At 43.4% G+C, this 21,457-nt stretch overlaps 1 protein-coding gene across 1 annotated transcript in view; it reads right to left on the bottom strand.

The window, feature by feature from the left end:
- LOC143930579 (guanylate cyclase 2G-like) overlaps positions 1 to 17,958 on the bottom strand; it is a 105,286-nt gene extending 87,328 nt beyond the window's left edge. Inside the window, exons 1-4 of the mRNA XM_077455044.1 lie at positions 17,567 to 17,958; positions 14,657 to 15,005; positions 12,792 to 12,916; positions 7,157 to 7,333 (exon numbers count right to left, since the gene is read on the bottom strand). Coding sequence (XP_077311170.1) covers positions 7,157 to 7,333; positions 12,792 to 12,916; positions 14,657 to 15,005; positions 17,567 to 17,917 — 1,002 coding nt within the window. The 5' untranslated portion in view covers positions 17,918 to 17,958. The remainder of the gene's footprint in view (positions 1 to 7,156; positions 7,334 to 12,791; positions 12,917 to 14,656; positions 15,006 to 17,566) is intronic.
- Between the last annotated feature and the right edge of the window lie 3,499 nt (positions 17,959 to 21,457).

The following is a 21,457-nucleotide window of genomic DNA, read 5'->3' as shown; positions in this document are numbered from 1 at the left end:
ACAGAGTTTTTGTATGGTGTATAAACGAGCCTCGAGCCGGAGGCACTACCGGAAGTGACGCAATCGAGCTTGAGGCTCGTTTATACACCATACAAAAACTCTGTCTGTTTGTGAGTACCAAAGCTGTTTTTATAAATAAATTTCAATACTGTTGAAAAATACTATACTATGGGGCTCTCTTCCTCCTTATCTGTTTAAACCCCTTGCATAAAACCGCCGAGGTATACCACCAATTCCCCCCCCCCACGCTGAAGTACCGCTGAGGGACCACTTACAGAGCCCAATACGGCACAGTAGGCAGGAGACGCCAGGACCCGGGGACACGTGAATAGGACCTCGAGGGATAAGGACCACCAGGAACCCTGAGGATACATATACCATATGCTGTTACCTTACAGCTGTAAGGTAAGGGGACACCCATATTCTGATTACACAGGACCACGTGGGAGATATCCACCATCACCATTATCACTGTTTAAATCTCTACCTTATAGTGCACATATATTTTAAGCACCAGCATTGCAGGCGACTGTCTTGTTACATGCGATTTTGGGCTAATCGCCACTTGTTGTTGCACCAGCTGAATGGACAATTTTAACTAGGATTACTGTTCCATTGTTGTTTTTTTTATATTTTTTATAGCTTCAAACACTGTGCACCTTTTTTCCTTCTGTTTTGGATTATTCCCAGAGGGTTGTTTCCCTCTCACCAACACTTGGATCGTTTATGCGTTTTTGTTTTGATTTAACAATTTGATTTATTTTCTTTGATTGTATGATTCAATTTAGTGCACTGCACCGATATTTAAGTCTATGGTATAAAGACACCCGCACAGAGTCACTTTGCTTAACCCTCCCTTGGCTTTAACACCATATGCGATTTCTTTAGTCACAAGGCAAGCATTACTTACATCTTTTGCCTTATCTAGCTAATGATTACTTTTGCACACTGTTACACATATACTTTGACTTAGCAGATTTTCTTTTCAGATCTATTTATTGTTCAGCACTAGCACTTTGTATGCGTTTTTCGTCATTTTTAACAAATCGCATGGTGATTCACTTTATATATTTTTTATTTCGTCCACTATTTTATGTATAGTACTTTAGTCACTGAAACAAACACAGTAGTAGTTATTTTCACGGACCTTCTTTATATTCAGCACTGCCACTTTATGCAACTCTGCTACCTAAAAAATCGCATTGGGACCACCAGTCTTATTTATCATTAATTGTTTTTCTTATCTATTTGTCTACCGCTCAAAATACTACTACGCATAGGAGTGAGGGTCCCTCACTATATATACATATATATATATTTTTTATATACATATATTGTCTTTTCTTTTTCTACGCTCCATTTATTACCTGTAGTGGAGACGATATTACATTTATCTTCTAATCTTTTGAGTACCTATTGAATATATTAAACCTGTTTTAACTAGATTCTTCACCATAGTACCGCGCACCACTACCTTTTTACCTTTTGTTTCCTCCAGAGGTTGCTAGGGGTTCCTTAACAATTTATGCATCTAAGGTCAGTTGCCACTAATTCTAGTGATCTTTTCAGTTATCGTTCTGACCACCTGTGGCGGCTGGAGTTCAACATTTTTGGGGGGGCGCAGACAAACTGAAAAATTCAGAAAAAAATCATCAATTGTAGCCTCACTGTGCCATCAAACGCAACCACTGTGCCCCATCAAACACAGACACTGTGCCCCATCAATTTCAGCCACTGTGCCATCAAACGCAGAGTCTGTACCATCAAACGCAGCCACTGTGGTCATCAGTTGCAGCCACTGTGCCCATCAAACGCAGCCACTGTGCCCATCATATGCAGCCTGTGTACACATCATATGCAGCCTGTGTACCCATCATATGTAGCCTGTGTGCCCATCAAATGCAGCCACTGTGCCAATCAAACACAGCCACTGTGCCAATCAAACACAGCCACTGTGCCCATCATATGCAGCCTGTGTACCCATCATATGCAGCCTGTGTACCCATCAATTGCAGCACCTGTGCCCATCAATTGCAGCACCTGTGTGCCCATCATATGCAGCTTGTGCCCATCATATGTAACCTCTGTGACCCATCATATGTAGCCTCTGTGACCCATCATATGTAGCCTGTGTGACCCATCATATGCAGCCTCCGTGACGCCCCACCCTGGCACCCACTTACCCCATCCTGGTGGCGTGTGATGGCAGCGAGCTGTGGGACATGCAGCAGGTAATGGCGGCGAGCCTGTGCCTTCAGCCAACCAGGTGACAGGTATTAGATCCGCTCCTTCTGATTGGCTGAGAGGCGGTTCAGTGTTAGCAAAGCAAACATTGATGCTTTGTGCTCGCAGTTCACCTTTTTTGAAGCCTGTTAGCTATGGCTCTAATCAGGTGCATCAAACCCCCCCGCCGCTATAATTCAGGCGCCCAGTGACCGAAAAGGGGTCGGATGTCTGAATGGAGGTGGCTACAGCAGCCATGGATAGATTCATGCAATGCATGAATCTATTCATTAAATACAGAGGGGGTGGCTGGAGAGAGGGGGCGGCATCCGTACGCCCCTATTGATGCACCGCCACTGCTGACCACCAATGTAAGGAGCATTCTTCCCACTGATCACCAATGTGAGGGGCATTCTTCCCACTGATCACCAATGTAAGGGGCATTCTTCCCACTGATCACCAATGTAAGGGCATTCTTCCCACTGATCACTGATGTAAGGTGCATTCTTCCTGTAAGGGGCATTCTTCCCACTGATCACCAATGTGAGGGGCATTCTTCCCACTGATCACCAATGTAAGGGGCATTCTTCCCACTGATCACCAATGTAAGGGGCATTCTTCCCACTGATCACTGATGTAATAGGCATTCTTTCCACTGATCACCAGTGTGCTAGAGCCCTCCACTGGTCATCAATTTTAGACCGTTCGTAAGATCTTCAAACACATAATAAACTAATTATCATCACGCTAAGACAAATTCCCAATACACAATGACCAGGAGCAGGTGACCAATTCCTAATGAGTATCAGAGTAAGTCATGCCATCAAGCATTGGAAGAACATGGGTGAGGGATTTTTCAGCTCCAAGAAATTCAATGGGGAAGAAAACTGAAATAGCTGATAAGGAAAGGAAGCGCAGACCATAGCACAGGTAAATCCTTTTAATTAATAGTTTGTGCTTAATACAATAATAATGCATTGACATTTAAATTATATTAACAGGCACTTCAATGTAATGGCATAAACTCAGAGAACACTCCAGCTTCTCTCCCTGCAGGCACATTCTAAAAAGGATATATGAATGGACCCAGCAACAAAGGGTTAACCACTGTGTTGTGTGGGTAACCCTTTGTTGCTGGGTCCATCCATCCATCCATTTTAGAGTGTGCCTGCAGGGAGTGAAGCTGGAGTGTTTTCAGAGTTTATGCCATTACATTGAAGTGCCTGTTTATATCCTTTACATGTGAGTGTAATATTATTGTATTAAAGAGGAAGTAAACCCTTCCAAACAACTTGGACCTATAGGTAAGCCTAGATTAAGGCTTACCTGTAGGTCCAAGCAATATCTCCTAAACCTATATGGTTTAGGAGATATTTGCCCGAAAATGGGCACCGCTGTCTACGGCGCATGCGCCGTAGACAGCGGCGCGCAGGCGCACTAAATGCGGCAAATCCAAGAATGGATTTGCCTAATTTGTCGACTCCCGTGCGCATGCGCGGGAGTGACGTCATCGCGGCTTCGCCGTATGGCAGTGGCGGAGCTGCGAGACACGACTCCCGTGCGCATGCGCGGGAGTGACGTCATCGCGGCTGCGCCGCTGTGATTCGTCGGAGCTGCGAGACGCCACCAGCAACATGGATGCGGCGGACTACAGGGGACAGCGGAGACTTCGCTGGCTCCTGTGTCAGGTAAGTGACACATAATGAGCTACTATGCGATGCATAGTAGTCCATTATGCTTTACCTTTGCAGGGAAAAAAAGAGGAAGTAAACCCATCAGGGTTTACTTCCTCTTTAAGCACAAACTACAGTATTAAAAGGATTTACCTGTGCTAGCTTTTTATTCTCAAGAGCTGGCTGGGGGTTCCTTGAGCTGTGGCTTATTGACCTCCCATGTGATGGTGCTTGCATCGCTCCAGGGACAACACCACTTGTCAGAGCCAGCTGCATGATACTAATTACCTTTTTAGCTGTCTGTAATGTAGGCTACACACTATAAGAAAATAGGGCAAACGATCGTCCGATTTTCCTCGCTGTTTCACATCAAATCGGAACCAATGAACGAAAATTCTCATAAGACAAAGGTTTTTTTTTTTTCTTTATTGTTTCTGATCATGTCTTTCTTACCTGATTTTCCTTGTACAAAAATCGTATGAAAACTGTAAACATTACATGAAAATCGTTTGTTCTGTTCCCATACGAGAACAATTTTGTAGTTTGACCCTTCAGGAATTTTTATACGAAAATTTGGAATTGGCTGTCAAAAGTTGTGTAAACACTATATGTACAAAAGTTCTTTGGACGAAAATTCTCACCTGATTTTCTTATAGTGTGTACAAGCCTTTAGGGTGGGATTCTGAACATCACTATAAGGGGGCGGGCACGGTTACCACTGACTCCCAGTAAATGGGCTCTAACAGCAGTTCCTAGAGACCTGAAAAAAAGTTAAGGGTTTATCTGGGCTAAAAAGGTTAAGAAAGGCTGCTCTGGTGGCCAATCTACCAATATCGATACTTAAAGGGGTTGTAAACCTTCATGTTTTTTCACCTTAATGCATCTTAGGCATTAAGGTGAAAAAACACCTGGCAGTGACCAGCCTTACCTGAGCTCTGGAACTTGACCTGGCAGGGATGTGCTGTTTCTCTGCCTGGGGTTCTTAGCTTTTGATTGGATAGATTGATAGCAGCGCAGCCATTGGCTCCCACTGCTGTCAATCAAATCCAATGTTGCGGGCGCCGGGGGGCAGGGCCGAGTCATACATTCAGCGGCTATGGACGCTGAATGCTGGACTGGGGAGAGTGCCCACAAGGTGACCCCCTCGAGAGCGCTTCTTCTAGGGGGTTACCTGATGTGGGGAGGAGCCGCAAGAGCCACCAGGGGACCCCAGAAGAGGAGGTTTCAGGGCCAGTCTATGCAAAACAAGCTGCACAGTGGAGGTAAGTATGATATGTTTGTTATTTAAAAAAAAAAAATGAACCCTTACAATCACTTTAAAGTGAAAACAAATTTTTGTTTTAAATAACAAACATGTTATACGTACCTGTTCTGTGCAGTGGTTTTGCACAGTACAGCCCCAATTCTCCTCTTCTCTGATCCCCTGCCGGAGCTCCTGGCTTTTCCCCCTCCCGAGCCCCGCTCTGTGTGTCCATTGACACACAGAACCAGTCTTAGCCTCACTCTCCCTCCCTCATCACTTGCCAGTGGCTCCAGCTGCTGTGTCTGAACCAATGACGGGGGAGAGAGTGGAGAGAGAGCAGAGAGAGCTTCTGCTCTCGTGCACATCGTTGGATCGAGATTGGGCACAAATAAGTATAAAGGGGGGCTGCACATAGAAGGTTTTTTACCTTTATGCTTGGAATGCATGAAGGTAAAAACAAAATCCTTCAGGCTTTAGGACCACTTTAAGCTTGGAGCAATTTAACTATGCATATACCATACTTATGGGATCCCTCTAGAACATCGGTGTCAAACTGGCAGCCCTACAGCTGTTGCAGAACTACAAGTTCCTTGAGCATTGCAAGGCTGACAGTCATAAGCATGACTCCCAAAGGCAGAGGCATAATGGGACTTGTAATTCCACAACAGCTGCAGGGCTGCCAGTTTGACACCCCTGCTCTAGAAGCTGAAAATCTCCATAGCAGGCTCCGCTACTCCAGTGATCTCCACTAGATTCCGTGTCCCGTGTCGAGCAGCTGCCCAGCTGCTTTGCAAACACAAAAGGTTGCCCACTGGGCACTGGCACCATTCAAAGAATGCTTTGTATTTTATAAAGTTATGCAAAGCATTCTTTGATTGGAGGAGGTGGAGATTATGACATCACTGCCTGGTCTCTCTACTGTGTCCAATCAGAGAAGGTTTGCACTGCAATGCAGAAAAATAGTGCCCATGCTGAACAGCTGACATCCTGTTAATAAAGTCCTGCATTAGATGTGCTGAATTTTATTATATTATCTTTGAATTACATTAATTCGCTGAATTATATTAATTCGCTATTGTCACACCACTGCCTATGGGTACCATAAATATCTCTTTAACTTGCACCGTTTAGGAGATATTTACTGTATACTGTGCCGATGACGTCACCGTGACGTTTCTTCAGAGCCCTGTGCCACGACTGGCGGCTCCCGTGCCGTGATGGCAGCGGCTCTGGGCAGTCACACAGCCAGAGTCCTCGGACCCAGAAGAAAAACGGGCGAAGATGGATGGGGGCGACGAGGGCAGGTAAATTTCACATAATGTCTTTACTTTGCAGGTCACCAAAAAAAAAAAAAGGCAGTATTTACTTCCTCTTTAAACCCCTGTTCACATTGAATGCGGCTTTGAAATTGTGTGACTTCATCTGAAATCACACAAAATTTCAAAGCTGCGTGTCAGTGTGGCTTCAGGTGCGACTTGAAAAACATCTATGAGGCTTCATCCAAGTCGCAACCAAAATCACCAAAAGTAGTGCAGGAACCACTTTTTCAAATCGATGTGGCACCACAAAGTTAGCGATGCCCCGAATTGAACAGTGCCATTGCCGACAATAGGGTGCAACTTGTCATGCGATTTGACCTGTCAGATAGGTAGTGTAAGTACATGAATCTGACCTGATATCAGCCTCTTGTAGTCCCTATGCAGTACAGCTCGGAGAGAAACAACACAAGCAGCCAATCAGTTTGCTGTTTGTGTTAAGAAGGAACATGCTGATAAGAGGAGAGAGCAGAGAGCTGAGCTCATCAGTCTGCTGCTTCCTTTCTTTTCACTGTCCAATCACAGGCTAGGGGAGGGACAAGCCCTTTAAATACTGCCTAACTTCAGCAGAGAAAAATCCAGTCTCTGTCCTGACAGGGCTGTGTAAAGCTCAGGACTGGATAGAAAGAAATACAAATCCTTTGGAAGGTATGTGTTGAGCTGTTTGCTCAGAATTCCACTTTAAGAACACAATAAATCACCTGGCTCTCAGAAGTGATTTTGCTGTAGTACGGAGGTCCTTTCAGTTTCTCATAGACCTGCTTCATGAAGGACGTGTAGCTGTAACTGGAATTCAGGGCGATCATGAGCACCGGGTCATAAGCCTTAAATTTACCTTGGGTGCTTTCGCTGACTAATGTGTCCTTCCAAAACTGTTCCTGAAAAAAGAAAAAGAACACTTTAGATCAGGAAAATAAATTGCATTTAATTTTGCTACACATTGTTACAAAGTTTATGAAAGTTCTAAATAGAAAGACGCAGAAAAGAAAACGAACAATGATAAAAAGTAAACAAACTGGTAAAAAAAAAAAAAAAGGGCAAAAACAAAAAGAGGGTAAAAACACTTTAACCACTTGCCTACTGGGCACTTTTACCCCCTTCCTGCCCAGGCCAAATTTCAGCTTTCAGCGCTGTCACACTTTGAATGACAATTGCACATTCATACAACACTGTACCAGAACACTTTTTTTTATAATTTTTTTTCACACTTTTGGTGGCATCTCTTTTTTTTTTTTATTCTTTGCTAAATAAACTAAAAGACAAGCAGTTTCATGTGACATGTCTCCAGTTTATGACTCCTGAATAAGGATGCACTCAGGCGTGTACACAAGTCTATGCTGACACTCTGCACCGCTAATCACAGGTAGTGAGACATTTTTCGATCTGTGCAGCCACGAATCAGGAAATGTCTCACTGCCTGTGATTAGGGCTGCAGAGTGCCAGCTTCCTGGTGGGTGCGGGCACATGGACTTGCGTAAACGCCTGAGCTCATCCTTACTCCTGAATGGCCCCAGTCTCCAGCAACTCCTATAACATCCTTGGTCATCCATGATCTTGGACCATCTCTTAAAGAGGAAGTAAACCCTTCCAAACAACTTGGACCTATAGGCAAGCCTAGATTAAGGCTTACCTGTAGGTCCAAGCAATATCTCCTAAACCTATATGGTTTAGGAGATATTTGCCCGAAAATGGGCACCGCTGTCTACGGCGCATGCGCCGTAGACAGCGGCGCGCAGGCGCACTAAATGCGGCAAATCCAAGAATGGATTTGCCAAATTTGTCGACTCCCGTGCGCATGCGCGGGAGTGACGTCATCGCGGCTTCGCCGTATGACAGCGGCGGAGCTGCGAGGCGCGACTCCCGTGCGCATGCGCGGGAGTGACGTCATCGCGGTTGCGTCGCTGTGATTCGTCGGAGCTGCGAGACGCCACAAGCAACATGGATGCGGCGGACTACAGGGGACAGCGGTGACTTCGCTGGCTCCTGTGTCAGGTAAGTGACACATAATGAGCTACTATGCGATGCATAGTAGTCCATTATGCTTTACCTTTGCAGGGAAAAAAAGAGGAAGTAAACCCATCAGGGTTTACTTCCTCTTTAATGCAGTGTTCCTCAACTCCAGTCCTCAAGGCGCCCCAACAGGTCATGTTTTCAGGCTTTCCATTTTTTTGCACAGGTGATTTGATTAGTTTCACTGCCTTATGGCACGTACACACGATGCTGCCAATCAGTGCAAATCAATGCTGCTAATCAATGCCAATCAATACTGCCTATCAGTGCCAATCAATGCTGTCTATCAGTGCCAATCAATGCTGTCTATCAGTGCTACCTATCAGTGCCAATCGATGCTACCAATCAGTGCCAATCAATGCTGCCAATCAGTACCCATTAGTGCTGCCAATCATTGCCCATCAGTGCTGCCTATCAGTGGCAATCAGTGCCCATCAGTGCTACATATCTGTGCCCATAAGTGTTGCCAATCAGAGCCCATCAGTGCTGTCTATCAGTGAGAATCAGTGGCCATGAGTGCTGCTAATCAAAGCCCATAAGTGCCACCTATCAGTGCTGAAATCAGTGGTCATCAGTGCCAATCAGTGCTGCTAATCAATGCCAATCAATGCTGCCCATCAATGCCAATCAATGCTGCCCATCAATGCCAATCAATGCTGCTTATCAGTGCCAATCAATGCTGCCAATCAGTACCCAGTGTTGCCAATCAGTGCCCATCAGTGCTGCCTATCAGTGCCCATAAGTGTTGCCAATCAGAGCCCATCAGTACTACCTATCAGTGCTGACAATCAGTGCCCATCAGTGCTAATCAGTGTTACCTATCAGTGCTGCCAGTCAGTGCCGCCTATCAGTGCCTATCAGTGCTACTAATTAGTGCCCATCAACACAGTCAATCAGTGCTGCCAATCAGTGCAGCCTATTAGTGCCCAACAGTGCCCATTATTGCTGCCAATCAGTGCCACCTATCAGTGCCCAACAGTGCAGCCTATCAGTGCCACAAATCAGCGCCCATCATTGCTGCCAATCAGTGGCAATCATTACTGCCTAACTGTGCCACCAATTAGTGCCTATCAGTGCTGCCACTCAGTGTCAGTCAGTGCTAACAATCTGTAGTGGACATTGGTGCTGCCTATCAGTGCTGCCAATCAGTGCCACCTATCAGTGCCAATCAGTGCTGCCAATCAGTGCTGCTAATCAGTGCACAGAGTGCACAAATGGGAAGATGAAGAAGCCAGGCACATTGTCCATGTGGGGGGGGGGGGGGGCAGGGGGCCTGGTGGGGCAAAACTGAAATCTGTTGATGCTTATTAATGCCACATGCTGATCTTTCGTATAATAGGTAATCACCACACTACTATTTACAATAAACTACTGGAGGTAAAATAAAAAAGTGTCAGTGAAATGCCTGCCACTAAGCACTGTTATGTATCCCACACCACAAAAAACAAAGTGCAGCGCTAACTTACTGATTAATAACTTATAACAATAATGGTGGAATCCTCTAATGTATGGAAATCTCAACAAACTTCAATATTACCACAATACCGGTCTCTGTGATATGTAAAGTCACATATAATACACATCACACTGAAAACAAGACATAACAAATAAAACTTAGCAGGGATGGTGGAAACCCCTCTACAGATAATCGCAATACCAACCAACTTCAAATCCAACAACTTTTTACTTGGGAAGTGCACTTTGGAATTTACATTTTTTAGATTGTTACACTTCATTTTATATGTTTTAGTTACTGTCATAATGTGAATTATTGAGGACAGTCAAGTTCCTCCACCCCAAACTCGCTCATCCATGTCTTTATGGACTTTGCTTTGTGCACCGGTGAGCAGTCATGTTGGAACAGGAAGGGGCCATCACCAAACTGTTCCCACAAAGATGGGACCATGAAAATGTCCAACATGTCTTGGTATGCTGATGTCTTAAGAGTTCTCTTCACTGGAACTAAGGGGTCAAGCCCAACCCCCGAAAAACAACCCCACACTATAATCCCCCCTCCACCAAATGATTTGGTCCAGTGCACAAAGCAAAGTCCATAGAGACATGGATGAGCGAGTTTGGGGTGGAGGAACTTGACTGGCCTGCACAGAGTCCTGACCTCAACCCAATAGAACACCTTTGGGGTGAATTTGTGTGAAGACTGTGAGCCAGGCCTTCTTGTCCAACATCAGTGCCCAACCTCACAAATGCGCTTCTGGATGAATGGTCAAACATTCCCATAGACACACTCCTAAACCTTGTGGACCGCCTTCCCAGAAGAGTTGAAGCTGTTATATCTGCAAAGGGTGGGCCAACCCAATATTGAACCCTACAGAGTAAGACTGGTTTAAACTGTAAAGGTGTCTCAAAACTTTTGACACTAAAATATGTGTATATATATTTATGTACATATTCACCTATGTGTGTTTGAGCTTTGGGGTGCACACCCTAATGCAATAGGCTGTGCATGACTATGATCCGTTCTGCTGCTTCTCCTGAGTACGAGGATACCACATGTGTGAAACTATTTGGCAGTCTAACCACGTAAAGGACCCCGAAAACCAATCACCTCCTTCAGGATTTCTAAGGGCATAAAATGGTGATTTTACTCCTCACTACCTATCACAGTTTTGGAGGCCATGAAATGTCCAGATAGCACAAAAAAAAACAAATGCCCCCTTCTTGGAAAGTAGACACCCCAAGCTATTTGCTAAGAGACATGGTGAGTATTTTGCAGCTCTCATTTGTTTTGGAAAAAGAAGACAGAAATGTTTTTTTTTACCATTTTCAAAACTTTGTGACAAAAAGCGAGATCTGCAAAATACTCAACATGCCTCTCAGCAAATAGCTTGGGGTGTCTACTTTCCAAAATGGGGTCATTTGGGGGGGGGGGGGGTTGTGTGTTTCATGGCCTCCAAAATTGTGATAGGTAGTGAGGAGTGAAATCAACAATTTACTAATTTACTCCCTAAATGCCCGTACACACGATAAGGAAATCTGATAATGGAGGAATTTGTACGACGAGCTTTCTGATGATTTTCGGATCGTTAATACGGTGCTTTCGACAGCTGATTTTGCTTTTTCGTCAGACAAAAGCTGGATGTGCATACTAAAATTTTTGTCAGATGTGAAATCAACATCCGATTTTCATTCCATTAGTACAGTTTTCATACGAAAAAAAAATCGTAAGTGTGTTCCTCCCGCCCCTACAACTCTGTGTCTGCCCACACGCCAGCGGCCTCAGCTACATCGGGATAAGAAGTGCTGACTGCCAAGGGGTGAGTGAGCTCACCCTCCATCCCTGTCTGTGACTGAACCCTTACATCAGAGTCCTCTCCGTACATCAGAGTTCTCAGTGTTCCCCCTTGGATCAGGGTTTTCAGAGTCCCCAGCGCTCTCCCTTCATCAGAGTCTGCAGAGTCATATGCCCGGTACACAAGGTCGGACTTTCCGACAGAAAATGTGCGATCGGATTGTGTGAAATTTCGATCGTGTGTGGGCTCCATATGACTTTTTCTGTTGGAATTTCCCATGCTTGCATAGGTGGTGTTTTAATGAACTCCTGTTTCAGTTGAATTGTGTTACAATTCTGTTGGAATTTCTGACAACACAAAGTTTGAGATGTGGATCTAAAATTTTCCGACAACAAAATCCAATTGTTTAAATTCCGATTGTGTGTAGACAATTCCGACGCACAAAGTGCCACGCATGCTCAGAATAAATTACGAGACAAAAGCTATTGGCTAGTGGCTGTCGTATGTGTTTTACATCACTTCGTTCTGAATGATCGGATTTTCCGACAACTTTGTGCGACCGTGTGTATGCAAGATAAGTTTGGGCCAAAATCCATCGGCAAAAATCTGATGGATTTTGTCGTCGGAATGTCCGACCTTGTGTACAGGGCATTACATTGAAAGGGAACTCTGCATGTTCAGATGTAAAAGGGGAACTCTGTGGACTCTGATGTAAAGGGAGATTTGTGATTAATTTAATTTGATTATGTTATGTAATTGCAAAATATATGTATAGTTTTATACTATATAAAAAGATTGCTGTGCGCCGCTAAAGTGTTAGGGTTTGACTTGAAGAAAAGGTGGCAACCCTAGTGTAAGAGAAATAATTCAAACAATTTACAGTGTAAACTGGAATTCTGTCCAAAGATTTGTTCTCCTTCACTGGCTTGACCAAGCACCTACTGTAGGTAAGGAAAGCTGCCACTGCTGTCTGCAGAGGCCTGGATGACAGCATATTTAGAGCCAAAGGGCCATATGTGGCCCCTGGGCCACAGGTTGTGTATCAGGGCTCTGTAGTTTTCACTTTGCTACTCACCAGGAATCCGCTGACTTCGAACTGCTGCAACATAATAAAGACGTAGCGTCCATCTGTTAATCCTTGTTTCTCAGCCTCCTGTAAAACGACTTTGGCATCTGCTGAGCTGGTCACTAAAATGATCACTGGAATAAAAAATAAATATATTTTAACTAATCAACTGCAGAAAATATATTTAACCACTTCAGCCCTGGAACAATTTACCCCCTTAATGACCAGGCCATTTTTTATGATACGGCACTGTGTTATTTTAACTGACAACTGCGTAGTAGGGCGATGCTGTACCCAAATAAAATCGATGTCCTTTTTTCCCCCACAAATAGAGCTTTCTTTTTGTGGTATTTTATCACATCTGCCGTTTTTTATCTTTTGCGCTATAAACAAAAAAAGTATCGGAGGAAAAAAAACAATATTTTTACTTTATGCTATAATACATAGCCAAAAATATATATAAAAATAGCACATTTTTTTCATCAATTTAGGCCAATATGTATTCCTCTATGTATTTTTATTTTTAAAAATCGCAATAAGCGTATATTGATTGGTTTATGCAAAAGTTACAATGTCTATAATATTGGGGATAGATTTATGGAACTTTAATTTTTTTAATCGTTTTTACTGGTAATAGCGTGATCTGAGACATTGCGGTGGACAAACCTGACCCTAAGTGACACTTTTTCAGGACCAAAGTCACCAATACAATGATCAGTACTAAAAAAAAATGCACTGATTACTGTAAAAATTACACTGGCAGGGAAGGGGTTAACTACAGGGGCGATCAAAGGGTTAACTGTGTTCCCTCAGTGTGTTTCTAACTGTGTGGGGGAAGTGCTGACAGGAACAACACAGAGATCGCTGTTCCTGATCACTAGGAACAGCAGATTTCCGTGTTGTCCCCTCTCAAAACGTGGATCTGCCTTGTTTACATAGGCAGATCACCATTCTGCCTCTCTGTACTGCGATCGCGGTTGGCCAGCAAACATTAAGTCCATCGGGCACGTGCATCGACTCTTCCGCGTGCACTCACACTATCTATTGCATGAAGCGACGTACAGGTGCGTCGTTTCGTGCAATAGAGCCTGCAGTATATATGCGGTGGGCGGTCTTTAAGTGGTTAAATACACTATATTGTCATAAGGGACGCTTGCCATGCACATGAACATTATTGGCATCCCAGTCTTACTCTGTAGGATTCAATATTGAATTGGCCCACCCTTTGCAGCTATAACAGCTTCAACTCTTCTGGAAGGGTGTCCACAAGGTTTAGGAGTGTGTCTATGGGAATGTTTGACCATTTTTCCAGAAGCGCATTTGTGAAGTCAGGTACTGATGTTGGACGAGAAGGCCTGGCTTGCAGTCTCCCTCTAATTCATCTAATTCATCCCAAAGGTGGTCTATCAGACGTCAGGACTCTGTGCAGTCCAGTCAAGTTCCTCATCGCTCACCCATGTCTTTATGGACCTTGCTTTGTGCACTGGTCCAAATCATTTGGTAGAAGGGGGATTATGGTGTGGGGTTGTTTCTCTCCTCCATGCCTACTAACAAGCTAAACACAATGGGGACTTCCCTCTTATTCTAAAACACAGGCTGGAAGGACGTGACACAACGCGACTGGCAGGGATCCCCCACACTTTGATTTTTCCACAAAATAATAAAAGATTTGATTTCAAATATATATTTGTATGACAATTTAAAACAAATAATTATTGATATTAATTATTTTTTTTCACTCTGTATTCCAATGGCTTGGAAAGGAAAAGGAAAGAAATGTAGACTTTAGATACACTTTGTGTGCCAAGCAAAGAAAGCAAGAAAATGATAATCACACATCCTAATAGATGCAGTTTAAAAAAAAAAAAAATTACCTCGTGCAGCTGAAGCAACTAGGAGAAGATTTTCCCGAAGGTTGTCCAGGTTCCCCATGTCAAATTTGATCTTGGCTGTGATGGTGAAGTTGGCAACCAGTTGGTTTTCCAAGGACAACCAGAGTTCGTCAATTTTCTCCCAGGTTGAGCCCCCTGAAGCCCCTCCGAAGAGGGCGATATACCGCCATTGAAAATAATTTAAGGTCTTCTCGCAGGCTTCAGACATTCTCTGGAGGGGTGACACCATTTTGACGTAAGTGTCATAAACGACAGTGTTATCCATTTTTGCAGTCTGACTCACAAAACCGAACATTGGAATATTCCAAGAGGAGGCAAGCAAGCCTGTGACCTGGATGGAGAAGGAACAGAGAAAAGTCACAAAACAATTCCTTTGACTGCTGTAGGGTCTCTAACCTAAAAGTGGAGTTTTAACCCTTCAACACTCCAACATGGGGTGGGCAATGGAAAATGAGGTTCAATGTAGAAAAATGTAAAATAATGCATTTGGGTGGTAAAAATATGAATGCAATCTATACACTGTGGGGAGAACTTGTGGGGGAATCTAGGATGGAAAAGGACCTGGGGGGTCCTAGTAGATGACAGGCTCAGCAATGGCATGCAATGCCAAGCTGCTGCTAACAAAGCAAACAGAATATTGGCATGCATTAAAAAGGGGATCAACTCCAGAGATAAAACGATAATTCTCCCGCTCTACAAGATTCTGGTCTGGCCTCACCTGGAGTATATTATCCAGTTCTGGAAAGCAGTCCTCAGGAAGGATGTACTGGAAATGGAGCACAAAGAAGGGCAACTAAGCTAATAAAGGGTCTGGAGGTTACTAGTTAAAAGGAAAGGTTGTGAGCACTGAACTTATTCTCTCTGGAGAAGAGACACTTGAGAGGGGATATGATTTCAATATACAAATACCGTACTGGTGACCCCACAATAGGCATAAAACTTTTTCACGGGAAGGGAGTTTAACAAGACACGTGGCCACTCATTAAAATGAGAAGAAAAGAGTTTTAACCTTAAACTACGTAGAGGGTTCTTTACTGTAAGAGTGGCAAGGATGTGGAATTCCCTTCTACAGGCGGCGGTCTCAGCGGGGAGCATCGATAGTTTCAAGAAACTATTAGATAAGCACCTGAACGAACGCAACATACAGGGATATACAATGTAATACTGACATATAATCACACACATAGGTTGGACTTGATGGACTTGTGTCTTTTTCCGACCTCACCTACTATGTAACTATGTAAGCACTAAACCCAGGAGCATGCATTCACTATATCTGGTCACTCACAGTACACACAGAACATGGAAATGCAATTATCGGTATTTTAGTAAATATAAACTGCTAAAAACCTTATCACATCAGCAGTCTTGTAACTTTTATCAGTGTCTTGTAGGAGGATTTTTCATTCCCCCCTGACTGTCCTGAGGTTGCATGACCCCTGCCCCCCTGTCTGGACAGTGCTGATTGGCCCTGGGATGATCACATGTATTCTCCCAAGAAAAAAAAAAAAAAAACCTTTCTAGCAATACACACCAAACTGAGCATGTGCAGAATGGCCCCAAGGCTCTGTACTATCAGGTGATGGAGACAGCATTTTTAAACAATGCAGAGAATTGACCCCTTAGGTTACACAATGAGTATAACAAACATGCTTTACTGCATATACAGACTATTTCACTGTTGTAGGTTTAGTAACACTTTAACACTGAAAGGTGATTAAAGAGGAAGTAAACCCTGATGAGTTTACTTCCTCTTTTTTTCCCTGCAAAGGTAAAGCATAATGGACTACTATGCATCGCATTAGTAGCCCATTATGTGTCACTTACCTGACACAGGAGCCAGCGAAGTCGCGCTGTCCCCTGTAGTCCGCCGCATCCATCTTGCTTGTGGCGTCTCGCAGCTCAGCCGCTGTCATTCGGCGAAGCCGCGATGACGTCACTCCCGCGCATGCGCACGGGAGTCGACAAATGCGGCAGCTCCATTTTTGGAACTGCCGCGTTCAGTGCGCCTGTGCGCCGCTGTCTACGGCGCATGCGCCGTAGACAGCGGTGCCTGTCTTCAGGCAAATATCTCCTAAACCGTATAGGTTTAGGAGATATTGCTTGGACCTACAGGTAAGCCTTAATCTAGGCTTACCTGTAGGTCAAAGTGGTTTGTAAGGGTTTACAACCACTTTAAAATGATCAGCTTTTTATTTATTTATGTAAAACCAAAAGAAAAAAAAAACAGTTTGCTATAACTGATTATAAAGTGTGAGCTGGAGTTTGGCTTCAATGTGTTAGTGTATCTAGATCTGCTACACAGTTTAGGAGATATTTGCAAAAAGACAGGCACCGCTGTCTACGGCGCTTGTGCACTGAGCATGCCACTGCTAACAGCGATATGCCGTTAGTGGCGGCTCCCGTGCGCATGCGCGGGAGTGACGTCATCGCGGCTCTGGCCAATCACAGCACCGAAACCACGATACCCGGAAAGAAGATGGACGCTCCATACTACAGGGGACAGCGGTGACATTGCTGGCTCCTGTGTCAGGTAAGTGACACATAATGGGTTTACTTCCTCTTTAATACCGCTTTAAGGAGTTGATTTACTAAAGGAAAATAGGCTGTGCACTTTGCAAAGTGCATTTGCTCCAGAGCTTAGTAAATGAGGTAAAGCTTCACTTTGCAAAGAATACCCAATGAGGTGTAAGGAAAATAAAAAAAACAGCATTTTTACTTGCGCATGATTGGATGATGAAAGTCAGCAGAGCTTCTGATCATTTACGAAGCTCTGGAGTAACAAGTTGCTCTTGCGGAGTCCAGAGTCTTACTGCCTTTAGCAAAACAACTCCACAGTTACATAGAAGTTAGTAGGTGCATGTTACCAGTCCTAGAGAATGTCACACCTACCTCAGCTGCTTCTGGACAAACTGGCCCAAAAATTGCAGCAATTTGGTGATTCTTGAACTGGTCGATGAATGCAGGGAGGGAGGTTTTTGCGCTGCAGCCGCAATCGGCATACACGACCTCCCAGGTCTTGTTCCCCAACTGCTCCATGTTCCACTCTTTGTAAATCTTATCGATGGCCAGTTCAATCGCAGAGCCCAGGCGCTGGGCACTGAACGGGTATGAGAAATTCCATGGGGCCTGGAAGCCCAGAAATATTTTTGACCCCAGTCCTTCTGTGTCATTGACCGCGCTGATCACCTGAGTCTCTGCAACGAGAAAACACATACAAAGGGCACAGAGGATGAACAGCATTGTGGAGGAAGAGCAGAAGGTTCAAGTAACAAGGGATGACTTTTTTTTTTTTCCCTACCCAAGACACGAAGACCGCAGTGGTGTTCGATCCGAGCTACTTATACCTGATATCTGTAGAATTCTCCTGTGTCTTCTACATGTCCCTTATGAAACAACCCTCATTAGCAGAGTCGCACAGCCTCCAGTGACAGCTGAGGTCCTCATTGGCCCTTAATTCTGTAACCCTTTGAGGGCCACCTCTGTAAATAGCCATTTTATATAAAATATTTCACCCTTCATTCCTTCCAGAACACTAAGATAATGTTTGCTGTGAGTGTAAATTGTTACAATGTATTTTTATAAGTAAATAATTGAATTTTATAAATCTCAAAGTTGATATGTTGCTTTATTTTTGTACTTCAGGCTGCTTTCACACTGCTCTGTTGAAAAAAACACATCAAAAACTGTGTTTTGAAGCTTTTCCAGAATGTTTAAGCCCTGGTACACACTGAATGCGACTTCACTTCACTTGAGGTAGCACGATTCCAAAGCCACAGGTCAGTGTGATTTCAGGTGCGACTTGTCAGGCATCTGGGTGACTTTATGCAAAGATGTCTTCTATGCAAGTCACACCTGATATATAAAAAAAAAAAAATAGTGCAGGAACCTTTTTTAAAAATTGGTGCGGCAGTTAGAATAGCACTGATTTGAAGAGGGAAAAATAACAAAGTAAAATTTATTTTACAGATACCTTTACAAATGTATGAATATGGCGGGGGGTGGGGGGATCTGGGAAATCAATCAAGGAGGAATCTTGGGGACCCATAAATATAATTTTCACACTTTTTTTTTCCATTCCTTCTTCCATCTCAGGATTGGAACAGATCCCTGATAGTGACAATGATGTATCTTGCTTTTTCCATAGACATAGATAAAGAGATAGCTAGATACTCTATACAGAGAAAGAAAGTAGAAATAGATACTGTATGAAAGAAAGAAAGAAAGAAAGAAAGAAAAAATACTGTACATATAGAAGAAAGGAAGAGAGAAAAGAAAGATAGAAAGAGAGAGAAAAAGTAGAAATAGATACTGGACTTATATACATTGCCTTGAAAAAGTATTCACACCCCTTGAAACTTTCCACATTTTGTCATGTTACAACCAAAAACATAAATGCATTATTTTGGGATTTTATATGAGACCAACACAAAGTAGCACATAATTGTGAAGTGGAAGGAAACTGATAAATGGTTTGAAACATTTTTTACAAATAAGCATGTGAAAAGTGTGGCGTGCATTTGTATTCAGCCCCCCGGAGTCAATACTTTGTAGAACCACCTTTTGCTGCAATTACAGCTGCAAGTCTTTTTGGGGATGTCTCTACCAGCTTCGCACAGAGTGACATTTTGCTCATTCTTCTTTACAAAGTAGCTCAAGCTCTGTCAGATTGGATGGAGAGTGTCTGTGAACAGCAAATTGCCAGTCTTGCCACAGATTCTCAATGGGATTTAGGTCTGACTGGCCCATTCGAACACATGAATATGCTTTGATCTAAACCATTCCATTGTAGCTCTGGCTGTATGTTTAGGGTCGTTGTCCTGCTAGAAGGCGAACCTCCGCCCCAGTCTATCTCACGTCTTTTGCAGACTCTAAAAGGTTTTCTTCTAAGACTGCCCTGTATTTGGCTCCATCCATATTCCCATCAACTCTGACCAGCTTTCCTGTCCCTGCTGAAGAAAAGCCTCCACACAACATGATGCTGAAACCACCATGTTTCACGGTGGGGATAGTGTGTTCAGGATGCAGTGTTAGTTTTCTGCCAAACATTGCATTTTGCTTTTAGTCCAGGAAGTTCAGTTTTGGTCTCCTCTGACCAGAGCACCTTCTTCCACATGTTTGCGGTGTCCCCCACATGGCTGGTCGCAATGGGATGGGACTTCTTCTGACTTTCTTTCAACAATGGCTTTCTTCTTGCTACTCTTCCATAAAGGCCAGATTTGTGGAGTGCACAGCTAATAGTTGTCCTGTGGACAGATTCTCCCATCTGAGCTGTTGATCTCTGCAACTCGTCCACAGTTACCATGGACCTCTTGGCTGCTTCTCTGATTAATTCTCAGCCTGTCAGTTTAGGTGGACGGCCATGTCTTGGTAGGTTTGCAGTTGTGTCAAACTCTTTTCATTTTCAGTTGATTGATTGAACAATGCTCCGTGAGATGTTCAAAGCTTGGGATTTTTTTTTTTAGAACTAACCCTGCTTTAAACTTCTCTACAACTTTATCCCTGACCTGTCTGGTGTGTTCCTTGGCCTTTGTGATGCTGTTTGATCACTACGGTTCTCTAACAAACCTCTGAGGGCTTCACAGAACAGCTGTGTTTATACTGAGATTAACTTACACACAGGTGGACTCTACTTACTAATTAGGTGACTTCTGGAGGCAATTGGTTCCACTAGACATTAGTTAGGTTTATCAAAGTAAAGCTAGGTTCACACTGCTGCGATGCGGGAACGCTGCGAATCAACTGCGGGTTCCCGCATCGCATGTCTCCCGGCGGCAGTTCACACTGCCCTATGCGAACTGCTGGGAGTGTCAGTTAAAAGTTAATGACACCTCCAAATCAGCTCGCATATCGCAGTGCGATCTGCAAATTCGGACAGGAATCGGATCGCATGGTGTGAACACCCATGCGATCCGATTCTGCTGCGGACCAAAAAAAGGGTCCTGTAAGAGTTTGGGGCGAATGCAATGCGAATTCAACCATACTATCTGTATGGCTGAAATTGCATCGCACAGAGATCGCATTTGATTTGCACTGCAGTGCGGTGCGAATCACATCCGATCTTGGACATCACAGCAGTGTGAACCTAGCCTGTAGGGGGCTAACTAAAAATGCACGCCACACTTTTCACATATTTATTTGTAAAAAATATTTTAAAACATTTATCATTTTCTTCCACTTCACAATTATACGACACTATGTGTTGGTCTTTCACATAAAATCCAAATGAAATACTTTTATGTTTTTGGTTAACATGACAAAATGTGGAAAATTTCAAGATTTCGAAATTCAGGGTATGAATACTTTTTCAAGGCACTGTAAGAAAGAAAGAAAAAAAAAATAATATATATATATATATATATATATATATATATACTGTACTTATGAAAGAGAGAAAGAAAAGGAAGAAATAAAGAAGAAATAGATACTGTAGGTATAAAAGAAAGAAAGAAAAGAAAATAGAAAGAAAGAAAAGGAAAACAAATAGAAATAGATATTGTAGGTATAAAAGAAAGAAAGAAAGAAGGAAAGAAAATTGAAATAGATACTGTAGGTATAAAAGAAAGAAAGAAAGAAAGAAAGAAAGAAAGAAAGAAAGAAAGGACACTCTTCTGGATGGTAGAATTTCCATGTCACACAGTTACATCATCATTTTCTTTTTTCCTCTGCACAAGGTATAACGAGGTCTCCGAGTAATGACCAATCAGCCAAAACAATGTGACAGACGTTGCGGCACAGTTGGAAGGGAAATCAGGTTAAACTGAGAATTGATTGAATGTTGCC

This window comes from Lithobates pipiens, unplaced genomic scaffold, assembly GCF_037356315.1.
Source record: "Lithobates pipiens isolate NorthernLeopardFrog02 unplaced genomic scaffold, aLitPip1_a1.2 Scaffold_25, whole genome shotgun sequence".
NCBI classification, from domain to species: Eukaryota; Metazoa; Chordata; class Amphibia; order Anura; family Ranidae; genus Lithobates; species Lithobates pipiens.
This window is presented reverse-complemented; position numbering and strand designations above follow the sequence as displayed.